The 15,000-nt window shown below is 41.6% G+C and overlaps 1 protein-coding gene across 4 annotated transcripts in view; it reads left to right on the top strand.

The window, feature by feature from the left end:
* FRMD4A (FERM domain containing 4A) overlaps nucleotides 1–15,000 on the top strand; it is a 1,911,200-nt gene that overhangs the window by 1,806,978 nt on the left and 89,222 nt on the right. For all 4 annotated transcript variants that reach the window (XM_044087941.1, XM_044087942.1, XM_044087944.1 and 1 more), the window contains exon 21: nucleotides 4,472–5,325. In XM_044087941.1, coding sequence (XP_043943876.1) covers nucleotides 4,472–5,325 — 854 coding nt within the window. The remainder of the gene's footprint in view (nucleotides 1–4,471; nucleotides 5,326–15,000) is intronic.

The following is a 15,000-nucleotide window of genomic DNA, read 5'->3' as shown; positions in this document are numbered from 1 at the left end:
AGCCAAGTGTATAAATCCCTTTAATATGAAGCAGTACACTGGAAAGCAGGGCACACCTTAAGTATAATTCTCCCAGACAATTTCAGCAACAGAGACTGCAAAGCTGTCTTGTTAGGGCAAATTCTTCCTCCTCCTCCACTTCCTACCATTCAGCAGTTCCAGGCCTTACTACTGGTTCAGGTTTAGTGGAAGAACAGCAGTGTGGCATGTATCCTGTCATGAGCAGAAGATGCATTATCTGTCAACTTCCTTCTTAATACTAAAGAAGGAAGACCACCAATGACCCATTTTGAATTTCAACCACATAAACCAGTATGCATAGTAAAGAAGTTCAGTATGCTGATACATTATTCTCCATTCTCTCTCTTTCATCTATACATCTGGATCATTGCAATGGGTGTGAAAGAGGCATATCCAGACATTTCTACAAAGCAGAATCACTGGAAATGCCTAGCTTTAAGGCAGGCCACATCGACCAGTAGTTTTGTGGTCTGACTTTTAGAATACCGTCCACTTGGTGTGTTTACAATGTCTTTCTTCCTGTATTTGCACAGTCAGATTGCTACACCGTGGATGTTTTTCATACCTGCAAGAACTGCCCAATAGTGGCTTCCTCTCAACAGCTGCTGCTGCACCACTAGACTCAAGTTCAGTCACTGTTCAGTAGCATGGGTATTATGGTCAGTTACAGCTTGTCCTCTCTCAAGCTGTTCATTTCCTACAGACAGTAACTGACTGTGTAGTTGTATAATTTTCCTTTTTGCAGCCAGAGTGGAAAAATATGCTTGAGATGCTGTTGCAACATAATACTCAGATGTTATGAAAAGTGCTGCAGCAGTCAAGCTGGCACTCGGGTTCAGGTTTGTGGTGAGTATGCTTGCACAGCTATAGTTTTTGCAGGGGTTGCACTAACCACAAGCGGATACCCAAATATAGCGAATTTATGTAAGAGTGTATCGTTCAAATTGGGGGCAGGGAGATTAAAAATGCTGTTATTGATTTTTGCCTGTTCCTTTTGCATTCTGCACTTTTGGGCCATTGCATTTCCTTAGTCATGGTGCAGTTTGTTGTTTCTTATTTGCATATTAGGGAAATTAATGATTTGCGCAGTCAATAAGTATAGGGTAGTATTTTAGCAGTTAGCCGTAAATGTGATGGCTAGTTAATGTTCACCCTTGTCCAGAATGGACAAAGGCAAATGAACAAGCATAATATTTTAGACTTACCAGAAGCTGCTGATCTTTATTCAGCACATCAGATTAGTCAACTAACTTGAAATGTATTGCCTGAATCCCGCAGTACTCACCTACCTATAATTCTGTCTCACTAGCTGTACCTTCCATGTAAGAGTCGCACATTCTTTTTTTTCCTCTGAAGTTGAAATTTAAAATAAGTATCCTTTTAGTATCAGTGTTCTGACCACTGTTACTTTCTACATTTAGTAATGCATTTTAATTTACTCTTCCTGGAAACCATGCAGTTTTTTTATACCAATGGCATGATAATCTAGTCAATTAACAGCTTACCCGATTCATTTAGTAAAAGCAATCCCTCAACATACCACAAGCACATCAGTGGTTCATTGCATTAGGCTTTGCCCTTTATTTTGAGAAGGTGAAAGACACCATTTGACACACCTGAATGGATTAACAGTGCGCCTAGGTCCTGTGTCATTGTCTTCCCTCATTGAAGGCTTCTTTACTTTGTGAAGCATTTAAAGTTTCTGAGTTTTGTATTGATTTGTATCTCCTATATTCCATACATGTAGACTAGACTGTGTGTATATTATGTGGTTGAATACATGTCTAGAGACTTGCCATGCAAGTCTCTCACTTGTTAACCCATGATGCCACAGACACTGAGGTTAAAGGAGGTAATAATTCCCATCATGCAATATTGCAATTGGTACTGAAGAAGATCTACAAAATTGTCACTCAAGCCCTTGTCATTGAGTCACACTGCACAAATCAGAAATGTTCCGTTTTGCCCAAATATCAGTAATTGCACCCTGCGTCTTGATCTATAAAACACTACATTTGAAATAATGCACTTTTGGCACATTGTTGAACACTAAGCCATAGGGTTGCCACCTTTTCAAATGCCTAAAGTGGAACATTTTTGTACAAATGTCAGGTTTTGCAGGCCAAAACATACCCAAGACCAGTACAAAGGACAGAACTTCAATTATTTGCATAAATAAAAGCTTATTCTTATAGCATTTTAGTTGCTTATTCTGTTTCTTGTAACATTTAGGTGTTTCAGATACAGAATAACTGTTTTATACAACTGTTAAATAAAATATAGGAAATAATTTTGCCCTAAAGTCTCAGGACATTTGCCATTTTTACATTTTTTTTTTGTGCAGGACACAACTGCCCAAAAAAGGACTGTCCCTCGCAAAATGGGACAGTTGGTAACCCTACTAAGCCATTCACATGCAGTCCTCACCTTTCTAACTCATTTACAGTGGTTTACTTCCACTATTCAATGTTTTATCAAGGTGTTCCATTTATGGGCTTCCAAATATATTAAACTCATCTTACATAGATACATATACTCTATTAATTCAAAGCAATCTTTATAGCTTATTGCCTCAGTGAATCTGTCTTTATCTGTTGTAGTAGTTGAGGTGGTCCAATGGGTAGTCACACAGTTATTTTCTTTGCGCTAACTCTATAATGAGAATTGTTATATATCATTATTAATTGTTCTGTTTGAAAGTGGTGTGATCTTTGTACTATAACAGACTGTAGCTGAAGAAGAGATTCTAATTCAGTTTACGTACTTCAAATAAATTTGAATGTTATCCTAAACTTGTGTTTTGGAGAGAATGTCAAAGTTTCAAATTGAGCTTGCATGTTATGTCACTTTAAAATTTCTTACATGAAAGGTGGCTGTTCTTTTAGCATGAGCTCAACTTACAGAATTTCAGAGTTGCAGGCCATTATGTATTTTAAACCTTTTTCTGTATTTCATAGAGTTGGGATTGCAAGGCGGCCATGGTGGTGCAGCGGTTGGCGTTGCCGCCTCACAGCAAGAGGTTCTCCGGTTCGATCCTCGGCTGGGGTGCCTTCTGTGCGGAGTCTGCATGTCCTCCCTGTGGTCGCTAAGGGTTTCCTCCGGGTGCTCCGGTTTCCTCCCACATCCCAAAGACATGCTGTAGGTGGATTGGACACACTAAATTGGACCTAGGTGTGAGTGCGTGCATGTGTGTGCCTTCTGTGGAAGGTTGGGCATCAGGCTGGCAACTCGACACTGTAAAACTACTGCCAATCATGAGCAGACTGCGATCCGCTGTGGTGACCCCTAACCGGGAAAAAGCCGAAAGAAGAAGAAGAAGATAGAGTTGGGATTGCATTCTCTAACAACATGTTAAAATGCATGCTTAACATTGCTGTGAATCAGAAAATCCTGCTCCGCTCCAGATGTTGCAGTTTATAGTTCCTGGACAACAGTTTTTTTTTACCCAAGTTATTCAGCTATGTAAATTTAATCTGCTCATGTCTTTGCTCTTTTATACCCTGCAGGTTGGGGTGCTCTGTTGGGGATACAAAACTATTGTTATCTTTTATGGTACTGCATTTGGTTGCGATTCCTTAACTCATTAGCACCTATGTGGTGTTGCAGACCTCTCAACTGTCCCTGATCTTCAGGGACATCCCTGATGTAGACTCCGATTGTAGGTCTGTCCCTCTTAATCCCTCTTAAAACTGGTGACTGCTGAAGAAAAGGTGGTGAATTGCCCTTAATAAATAATGATAGCAATTCAGAGTTATAGACGTTTTACGTCAGAAAATCTATATTAATCCACATTCTCTTATTCTGCAAATGTTTCAGGTTAATAGTACAAATATTTAAAAAAATGTCCTTGATTATTTGAGGATTTGTCCCTGATTCTGCTGAGATTTGTCTCTGATCAGTTGAGAGCTATGGTGGTGTGGAATGTCACACCTCTAGCAGCCTACACACCGCTTGCATTCCTGAGCATTTTCTGAAAAAAGCATAAGATAGATAAATGTAAACATTGTGTGAACCAAGTTGCAACAGAGTATTTTACTATTTTCATCATTGCATTATAATTATGTAGCCATGTATTACTATGGTTTAGAAATATTTTTAAGTGTCCGACAGTGAAGTGCTTCTGTTAGACGAACTGATTTTTTTATTTTTTAGAGCTGCATAATTTCAAAAAGCCTATGTTGCTGCATGTCTAAGCTTTCTGTTATACAGGAAAGTGAAGTCTAAATTCTCAGATTTTGACTATGGCTTCTGAATTAATAATGTTACCCATAAAAGAAAAGATATTTTCCCTTTTGTAGTCAACTTGTTCCCTGATATATGCCCGAGTGACCTGTAGATGTGTGAAAATGTAAAACTATGATAATGATGAATTGTGTAAACAACCTTTTTACTGTTGTCTGTGCTTATAACTGGTATACATACTTAATTAGTTTAACCTTTACCCTTGCAGGTCAGTAGACATCAGCCCAACTCGACTGCACAATCTAGCACAGCACTTTAGACACAGAAGTTCTAGCCTGGAGTCCCAAGGAAAGCTACTTGGATCCGAAAATGAAACAGGAAGCCCTGATTTCTACACCCCAAGGACTCGTAGCAGTAATGGCTCTGATCCAATGGATGACTGCTCATCGTGTACTAGCCATTCCAGCTCAGAGCACTACTACCCTGCACAAATGAACCCCAACTATTCCACATTAGAAGACTCTCCATCGAAAGCTAGAGAGCGTCAAAGACAGAGGCACAAATCTGCAGGGAACCTTATGTCTTCAAATTCAGGGAGCATGCCAAATCTGGCAGCCAGAAATGGAACTGGACACCATGGTGTTTATCTGCACAGCCAGAGTCAGCCATCATCTCAATACAGGATAAAGGAGTACCCTCTCTACATTGACGGCAGCACAACACCGGTTGTAGTACGTAGTTTAGAGAATGACCAAGAAGGACATTACAGTGTAAAAGCACAGTTTAAAACTTCAAACTCTTACACAGCAGGGGGCATGTATAAGGAGAACTGGCATGCAGATGAAGTGGACTCCATAAGACTGACCCCCTCACGCTCTCAAATTGTAAGGACTCCCTCACTTGGGAGAGAGGGCCATGATAGGAGCACAAACAGGACTGCTGTATCTGTTGAGCTCCGGTCATGGTATCAGCGTTCTTCATCTTCTCACAAAGAGCACAACAGACTTTCTCACACCAGCTCAAACTCATCAGATAGCAGCTCTCAATACAGCACATCTCAAAGCACCTATGTAGCACACAGCAGGGTAACAAGAATGCCTCAGATGTCAAAAGCAACATCAGGTGAGAACCACATACAGATACCATTCTCATGATGGGATTGTAGTAGTTTGTTACTGTATCCTGTCTGAGCTGCCTCTGTGTGTAAACATCTCAGTTGTTATTTTCAAATTATTTCATAGCCTTTGTCTGTTCCAGGTGTAATCTTTCTTCCTAATTTTGTATGTGTGGTAAGCCTAGGTGAGGTGAAAGCAGGTTTACGGCCTTTCCACAGAAATTCATTACTGTGCTAGGTTCACTGATGTCAGAATATTCAATCTTCATTCCTCCTTTTTATGTTGTTGGACAGCTTTTCTTCTAGTACTACTTTTTTCCTTGAAGAAAACATTTGCATTGGGAGTCGATTTACTTATGTGCTACAGCTCTTTACCATTCTCTGTTCACCTTAGTTTTTTCACTGCACTCAGGATTTACTTGTCTGTGATCGAGCCTTGTGCTATTATGTCCCACCTGTTAAGCAAGGAAGGAAGGCAAAGGAGTCCTTGTGCATCAGAAGTATTTCTGACCTGAACTAGGACTTTTTTAAGCCTCTGTTTCATTTAAGACCTAGCTTATGCTATTTCCATATTCTTGTCTCTCTAGTAAGTCATAGCATAAGTATAATCCTACATAGAAGACACTCGCCAAGGTTAGACCTCTGAGAATGGAGCAAGTCATTCCTTGCAAGCCTCGTTGACTTATCTGAGAAGCTCTCCACTGCTTGTGGTAGGAGCAGTACTACGTAGTGGGGTTTAGACAGGGGAAGCAACACAGTCCTGAATGTATCTAAAGCAGCAACACCTTTGCTGGGCTCAGTGGCATACTTTTTGAGAAGAATTTACTGTATTTTTCCTGCATCTCCCTGGCAGTGAGTAAGTTTTATGAAGTATTTCGTTTGTTTGGGATATTAAAGTGCTGCAAGTCATTCTACCATGACAAAATATTGAAGGTATCCAGTAAGAAATGCATTAACAAATGTTTGTTTCTCAAAGAATGCACCATCTTCAAGTCTTTCTTTCATTCTGCTTTTGTCTTAACCAAGTAAAAGTTGATTTGTCTGTTGATGTTCATCACTGTGGTGTTATAAAGGAATTATACTGATCTGGGAAAAAGTTGTCCGTCCTCATCAACCAACAGGACAGAAACAGTAGGTTTTTACTCAGCTCAGCATCTTAAATTTCCCATACATCTAACCTCTCCCTTTTACCCATAATCCTGTGTCAGCTATTTTTTGCTCCAGGTCTCTATTGTCACTCAAGAAGCTTACTTCAAAAAAAATAAATAAATAAAAATGGCCCAAGCTTGTTTAGTGCTTGCAAGTATTTGGGAGTAAGAAATATATGTTGATGTCTCCTTTATTTGATTATCTTTCTTGTTGCTAATATGCTACCATAATTACAATTGATAGAATAGGTCCAACATTTACAGTTTTTTGCATGGGGCAGTTTTCATTTCTCAACACATCACCTGGGCCTTGGCATCCTTCCACTACATCTTGTCTCACAGATTGTCTTCTTGCTCAACAGTTTTTGTATTTATAGTTAAAAAAAGTATTTAATCTGTTTGTAGAGTATTTAGCTACTTTGGCTTAGGAGATATTTATTTCTTTTTGGCACTGAAATTGTCATAAGCTGTGCAGTTTTTATTTGTATAAATTGGATATTAGCTTTTGTTTTCCTGCTGTGCTTGTTTTAATTGCTGTAGTCCTGATTAGTCAAGGATGACTGCAAAATACAGCCACACAACACCGACACATTATTTGTGGGTCTGGCTAATTTCAAGAAAAATTGTGAATTCTGCTTGTCTTTCAATCTTCAGATGATTAAAGATAGAAAGGATTAAGTGTATGTTGCATGGTAAGAAGAATAGTTTCACTTCTGCCGCCAAAAGATCTTAGAGATTGGGCATAGCCTCTGGATTGACCCTAGCAACCACAAAAAAAAAAGCCTGACTGACAAGATTCAGATAAAAAGAAAAGGAAGTGAAATATGAAAAAGAAGAAGCTAATTGCTGACAGTGCTAGTTCCATTTGTCCTGTTAGGAAGAAACCTAGCGTCTAGGAATCCTCTACTCCTGCTGCTGCAGGGGGTCAGAAATTCAGATGACCATGAGACTGTGCGACGTCTATCGTACTTGAGGATCACAATCTGCAAAACAAAACTAAAGGTAATTGGCTCAGCGAGGAGTGTGGTGTAGTAGCTTCCATCACCTACAGATGTCCATCTGTTCATTTGCTGCAGTATGCTTAACCTGAGGGAACTCCCACCCGAAGGTGACTCGACGTCGGCTAGTATTACCAAGGTCTTATACTACTGTAGGGTACTTGGGATGTTGCACATAGGCTGCTGTCAGATGTAGGCCAGAAAAGTGACATACACATGTACCATCCTCAAAACTTTTCTGCCGCCAATCAGAATGCCATTCCAATCGTCGGTCTGATCATTACAGTGTTTGCGACTTTAGCCTTTTGCCAGATAAGTTCCCCGTTGGGGAATATTTTTTCGTACTACTGTTTTGGTTATGTCATCCATTAAGGGCAAGTGCCAGTGTGGAAGACAAATTCCACATAAGGACAGCCATTCTCAGTGTCTCTTCTGTTTAGGCCCTAACCGTGACCACACGTCCTGTAGCATTTGACAGTCCTTTTACTCCCCAAGACCCTTAAAAGTAGGCTTTTCTCTCTTGCTAATTTATTTAGAGAATCAATGGCTTAAATTGTTAGCTAAGCATAAGGAGGGTAACTTGGGGTTTGACGCCAAGCTGGTGAAGCACAAAAACGTCAGCCTACGGCTTCCGCTACACCTCCACCGCCAGACATTTCTCCCTAGGTACTTGTCAATCCAGAGTCTTGTCCGACTTCAGGCATGGATTCACAGGCTGAGCCCAGTTTTGAGGCCACATTGACTTTGGCCATGAGCACATCCAATCAGATTGTCATGGGGGAACCTAGGCTCGAAAGTACCGCGGGTCCTGGGCGGGGTACATATGCAGTCAGAAACTTTGGAATGTAGCCTTTCATCCGGTCCTCCATTGTTGCTTAGGATCTTTTCTCCTGCAAAGAAAAAAACAAAAAAAACTAAGCATTTGTCCCATACCAGAGAGGCCTCTACAGATTGGCAGGCCGTTTAATAAAGCTTATTTCAGGCCTTCATGGCACTCAAGCCACCTTCCTCTCAGCCTCCTGCTACATTTGCTCCCCAACCTTCTCAAAAAAGGATTAGGGACAATGATTCATCTAATGAATTTTCCTCTGATGAAGAAGAATCTTTAGATTATTCCACACAAATCCCCTCTCCTCAGGAATATGTTTCCCCTGAATAGGAGTCAGTCAGTGCTGACTCCCCTGTGGAAAAGATATCTTTTGGTGAAATGCTCCTGAAAATGGGAGAATACTTTAAGTGGGATACTTCCCAAATTTCTGATGTCCAGAAAAGATACCATCAACTTCTACAAGTTGATGTCCCTGGCCTCTCTGCACCTGTGCATCCTGCATTTCTAGATGCCCTTTCACAATGCTTCATAAACCCCAGAATCCCAGGCCACTGCTCCCAAGAAGCCAGACCGCTTCCACAAAGTCCCTAAGAATTGTAAGTTTCTCTTTAGGTGCCCTGCTCCAGATTGAGCAGTCATTTCTGTAGCTACAGATAAACCTTCTAGGATGCTTCCCTCCTCCAATCTTCTCCCAACAAAGATAGTAAAACCCTTGAGAGACTAGGTAAAAAGGCCTATACATTAGCCACCTTAGCTTTCTGGTCCATCAGTTACCAGACACACACAGGTTCATAGGTTGGTACTAGGCTATCGGCCCTAGGGCCTATACAAGCCTAGCTATAACAATTCCCTGGCTATTTCTTCCCACACTATTTACTTCCCTGGACCCCTGTCTAGCAGGGCGACTGACGTGATCCCCAGGGTGAATTTCCTTTCTCCCATCCAATCATCAAGGTTCCTTTTGAAGAAGGCCAAAGAGACGCTCTGCTTGACATGTATGGGCAGTCTATTCCAGAGTCTGGGGAGTCTCTGGGTCAGGAGCCTATCCCTCCAGCATATTTTGTTTATTGTGATGACAAAGTTTAGATCCTTAATCACTGGAGAAATTGTTATCACAGAAGCATTTAATGAATTCTTTTACTCAGAAGATGAAAGGATAATTACAAACTTCTCCACATTCCAAAAAAGTCACAAGAAGAAAACTTCAGCATATGAATGTGACAGTTTAAAATCCTGAAAGTTAAAGAATACATTTATGTTCATCATGTTGATCACTGTTGCAGTAGCCTTAACTGCATGGTTTATATCTTGCATAGGATATAACAGTCGGGCAGCTTCCAAAGCTTCAGGGTACATTCCATGGGTCTAAACCATCAAGTCAGATTCAAATGAGCTGACTACAAAAAGAGAGGTTTGGGCACCAAGCCCTTCAGGGCTTTCATGTGACCAAAACAGCAAGCTCTCCTGAGGCTTACAAGGATGGATGGTTGGCTTATGCTGCTTTTTTTGCTGGGCAGACAAGTTCCCTTTGGAGAAAGAAATCTTCCTTTTTAGAAAAAAGAAGTTATGTACTCACCCTAATGTTCCATCTGTGATGTCCATTTTCATTCTTCCTCACTGCTGGATCCTAGATCTGGCTCAGCCACATTTTCTAGACTTTGGATCCTAGTCTCAAGTGCCTCCCTCTTCCCATAATGCGCTACAGTGTCCCTAACTCCTCAGATCAACACATGACTAAGTACTCCTTAGAGCTTTTGTCTCAGACATCTAGTGCCATTGCAGACCTTCCAGATTCAGAAGATAAAGCCTTGGCTCTGTCTGTCCTGGGAACTTCCTCACAAGTAGCAAAACATTCCATTAAGTGCAGCTGTGATGCTGTGGAGGCTTGTGCCAGGGCAACTGCTACTGGTTCAGTTCTTGGAAGGTTTTCCTGTCTCAGGTTGCAACCCCTCCAGGATGACTTCAAATCTAAATTAATGTATGCACCATTAGACAATTCAGCCTTAATTGGTAGTGCTGCAGCCTCTCTCTTTAAATCCCTACAGGAAAAAAAAATCAAGGAACTTAAGGAATTGAAATACATCCTGGTTTCTCATGTGCCCAGGTTCCATAGGAATTTCCCATCTGAGCCTGTTTTCTTCCATAGCCGCACACCCCTCCGGTAAGATTTCCAGAAAAGCTAAGAGACAGCAAAATCCTAGGGGTGCTCAGCCATCCTCGCAACAAAAGCAGTCCTTTCCTAACAAAGCAGGGAGTTTGTGACTACCCTGCAGTTGTCTCCCTTTTCCCTGTTTCTCTTCACCTTTCAAACACTCACAGGGTCTGGGAAACGATCACCCAAGAGACCTGGGTTCTTTCCATAGTCAAATTATGGTTTGGCACTCCACCCCCAATTTCATGGGCATCCCCCACCCCACCCCCATGAGAGCAGTTGCCCCTCTTCCCAAAGCTCCTTTGGGTTCTTTAGTAGCAGGGATCCATTCAAAAGGTTCCTCAAACTTCAAGAGGGAAAGGCTTCTATTCAAGAATGTTCTTAGTACCCAGAAAGGATGACCCCTGGAGACCAATCCTGGATTTATCCCATCTCAACACCTTCTTAAAGGTTCCTACCATCAGAATGTTGACACTGCAAACCCTGTTCTCCTTTATCCCTCCACAAGGATACATGGCATCTCTAGATATAAACGATGCTTACCTTCACATCCCCATTCATCCCATGTTCAGGAAGTTCTTACATTTTTCTGTGGGTTCCCATCCATTTTCAGTTTTCTGCCTTGCCGTTTGGTCTTTCTACAGCACCGATGGTATTCGCAAAAGGCCTGGCTTCAGTTATTGCACACTGCAAACTTTTGGGCATCCAGATTTTTCCATACCTGGACAACCTACTCTTACAGGCCCCAGTTTCCCCCCACACTGCTCCAAAACCTGGAGACCACCATTTCCCTCCTTGGAAAACTGGGATTCATCATCAACTACAAGAAGTCAGTCCTCACTCCTTCACAGGACCACATTTTCCTGGGCTGTTAAATCCAGACAGACGTCATGAGAGTGTAAATTCCACCTCAGAAGGTGCAGGACCTTCAGTCCTTCTTTCACTCCCTTTTCCCCTTGACTCACATCATGGCCAGGGAATTCCTCTGGGTGCTGAGATTCATGGCTTCAACTATTCCCATGGTACTGATGGCAAAATTCCACATGAGGATATTCCAGTGGTTCTTAAGATTGGTGTGGACCCAGCATTCTCGCTCGTTAGAATACAAAGTCACCCTCATTCCTTGCCTAAAGAGGGAACTGCTCTGATGGATCCAACAGATAGACCTAAATCCAGGTCTGCCACTGCATCCTCTCACATCAGTCCTAGAACTCTACACAGATGCATCAGACATGGGTGAGAAGCAGCCTTGGGAAAATTCGCAGTTCTGGGAATGTAGTCTCCCTTCCAGAAAATCAGAACATAAACATCAGGGAAATGTTCCATTGCTACTAGCTCTACAAGCATTTCAACCTCTCCTTTGCCCTGGCCCTCTACAACTGTTCACAGGCAACATGACAGTCCTCTGGTATGTAAACAAGGAGGGGGGGACAAGATCTATCTTCTTTGCAGGTTGGTTGTTCCTGTATGGGAATTTCTTGCCCAATACCACCTCACTATTCAGGCAGTGTACATTCTATCCAACTGGAATCTAGTGGCAGATTCCTTAAGGAGATCCCTGACTCAATCCCACAAATTGATGCTTCACAGAGATGTGTTCTTGGACATAGTCTACCAATGAGGTATTCCTCAAATAGACTTATTTGCCTCCCCCCTGAACAGACAACTTCCAAAATTGTGTGCCAGAGTACCAAATCCTCTGGTTCGGAAGGTAGATGCCATCTCCTTCTCTTGTAAGGGGATGTTTCTGTATGAATTCCCTCCACTTCCTCTAATACCAAAGGTCCTGTTTAAGATTCTACAGGACCATCCAAAAATCTTGCTGGTTACTCCTTTTTGGCCAGGACAGCACTGGTTCCCCCTTCTTCTACATTTAGCCAAGGGTCATCACCAGAAATTACCCATGGGGTTGACCTACCCGCACAGAACAAAGGATCCCTAATGCACCCACACATGTCAGAGCTACAGCTGACACTGTGGGTGATAGGATTCTAATCCCCTTCAGACACCTATTGTCAGAGTATGTGCTCAGGGTTTTGCAGGAGGCCAGGAAACCCAATTCCAGAAAATCTTATGTTTCCAAATAGAAAAGATTTTCAGTCTAGTGTGTCTCTAAGAATCAAGACCCACTGATAGTGGAAATCCCAGTGGTTCTGTTTTGCTCTCTGCTGGCTTGGCTCACCCGTCTGTCAAAGCATGCATGTCAGCTATTTCTGCTTGTCTTCCTCTTTCTCCCCGTCTAGCGTACAAATTTGAGGTGAAACAATTCCTTAAGGGCGTCCTTCACATTGGGCCTTCCAGGAAACTTATTCTGCCTCCTTGGGACCTTAATTTTGTTGTAGAAAAGCTGACCTTGGCCCATTTTGAGCATGCATTTTCAGCCTCTCTCAAACATTGCTCTTAGAAAATTGTTTCACTAGTGGCCTTGACTTCAGCCAGAAAGGTGTCAGAGCTTCAAGCCCTTGTGGCGGTGCCCTCCTTCTTGGTATTTCGTAAGGATATGGTATTCTTGAGAACAAATCCTTCTTTTATACCGAAAGTGGTTAATGAGTTATCCCTTAATCAATCCATGCAATTACCTACCTTCTTTCCTTCTCCAAAAAAACACAGTGAGAAGGTACTACACTCCTTAGATGTAAACAGGCGACTTAGATTTTATCTGGACAAGACTATGCTGTCAGGAAATCTGATCAGGTATTTGTGACATTTCATCCCAGGGCTCTGGGTTTAAAAGTTTAAAAGCAGACTATTTCTTTGTTCTTCTTGGGTTTCAAAGACTATCTGCCTTTGTTACACTCTCCATAGAAAAAGCCTCTCTTCACCCATGAAGGACCCACTCTACCAGGGCTGTGCTTACTCTAAGGCATTCTTCAAGGGCTTAGATAACAGCACCATCCTTGAAGCAGCCACCTGGTCTTCTATCCATACCTTTACCAAATGCTACAAACTGGATGACATTTCCAGATCCAGAGCAGGATTTGCTAAAGCCATTTTACATGGCTTCATTGAGAGCTCCTCTGCTCCTTCCTACTCCCTTCCTTCTTGAGCTTTGGCACCCTCCCTCAGGTTAAGAATACTGCAGTAAGTGAATAGAGGAGCATAGAATAGTTGCGTACAATATGTCCTTCTCTTCACTGATGCAGTATTCTACCCCACCATACCCCCCCCCGGGTCTGTTTTTGCCCTTGGATGTACTGACTTTTTATAACCTTAGTCTGGCATTTCTCCTAGGGCATTCAATTCTTAGGATGGTACATGCATACATCACTTGCTTGATGAAACATTTTATTAAGTACTCCCCACATAATTTTAGTAAATCACTGACGTCAGTCAAGGGCTTTTGTTGGGCAGCATCCATGAGCTTCAACTATTTCACAGCTAGCTGGAGTGTAATTTCACATCTCCTGACAACTACAAAGTTCCTGCCTGGACAGCTTTCACCTGAGACAAAATTCTGAGAATGCAGTTTTCCAGTCTTCCTATAAAAAGTGTTACAAACATGTTAAAATACACTCCTCTTCATAATGCAGATATTAATATGTCAGACAGACCTAATAGTAATTTTATATTGAACAAGTAACTTGATTACATGTGAAATTAATTATAATTGTAATTATGCAAACAAGTATTAATATCTCTGTAATCATGGTAGATAGACCCCAACCATCAGTGTGAATTCTGTTCACACACGTGCTCTTCATTTTTCTGCTAAGCAGTTTTGTAGGTTTCACTCTATTTTTCAGATATTAACATAATTATAAATTATATGCATATTTGCGTATTGAATAGAGAAACACATGTGAGTATCAGCAAAGCAGTACAAGTCAGAGACCAACTTTCTTTTCAGCAGTGTATTTATTTTCAGTTGATACCATGGAGTACCATATGAAAACTCTCTGGTTCAAGTTATTAAAATATTTATTAGCATATGACATATGGTCATAATGTTTCTGGAAAATAATCCAGATTTTCTTTGGTACAGTGTACCCCACTTGTCTCAGAAGACATTCTAGACATCTGTAGTGACCGGGCATGTGAAATTATGTTCTACAATGCACCCAGGTGGACAGTGCCTGAGATATTTGCAGAAATTTGATAGTTATGCAAATAAGAATATTGCATTATCAGACAGGTATAAATATCTGCAGATCTGCATCAGGCAGACCACAAGTATTATTCATAACTTTTGCTTCATTATGCAAGCCTTCATCTGATACCATAGAGTACCATATACATACCTCCTGGTTCAAGTTATTCATATAATTATGAATATATGACATATAGGTTCATAGGTTAGTACTAGCCTATCGGTCCTAGGGCCTATACAAGCCTAGCCATAACAATTCCCTGGCTATTTCTCCCCACAGTATTTAATTCCCTGGACCTCTGTCTAGCAGGGCGACTGACATGATGCCCGGGGTGAATTTCCTATCTCCCATCCAATCGTCAAGGTTCCTTTTGAAGAGGGCCAAAGAAGCACTCTGCTTGACATGTATGGGCAGTCTATTCCAGAGTCTGGGGAGTCTCTGGGTCAGGAACCTATCCCTCCAGCATGT

This window comes from Protopterus annectens, chromosome 11.part0 (genome assembly GCF_019279795.1).
Source record: "Protopterus annectens isolate FY-2018-M chromosome 11.part0, PAN1.0, whole genome shotgun sequence".
NCBI lineage: Eukaryota > Metazoa > Chordata > Ceratodontiformes > Protopteridae > Protopterus > Protopterus annectens.
The sequence above is the reverse complement of the archived record's forward strand: the minus strand, read 5'-3'. Positions and strand labels throughout refer to the sequence as shown.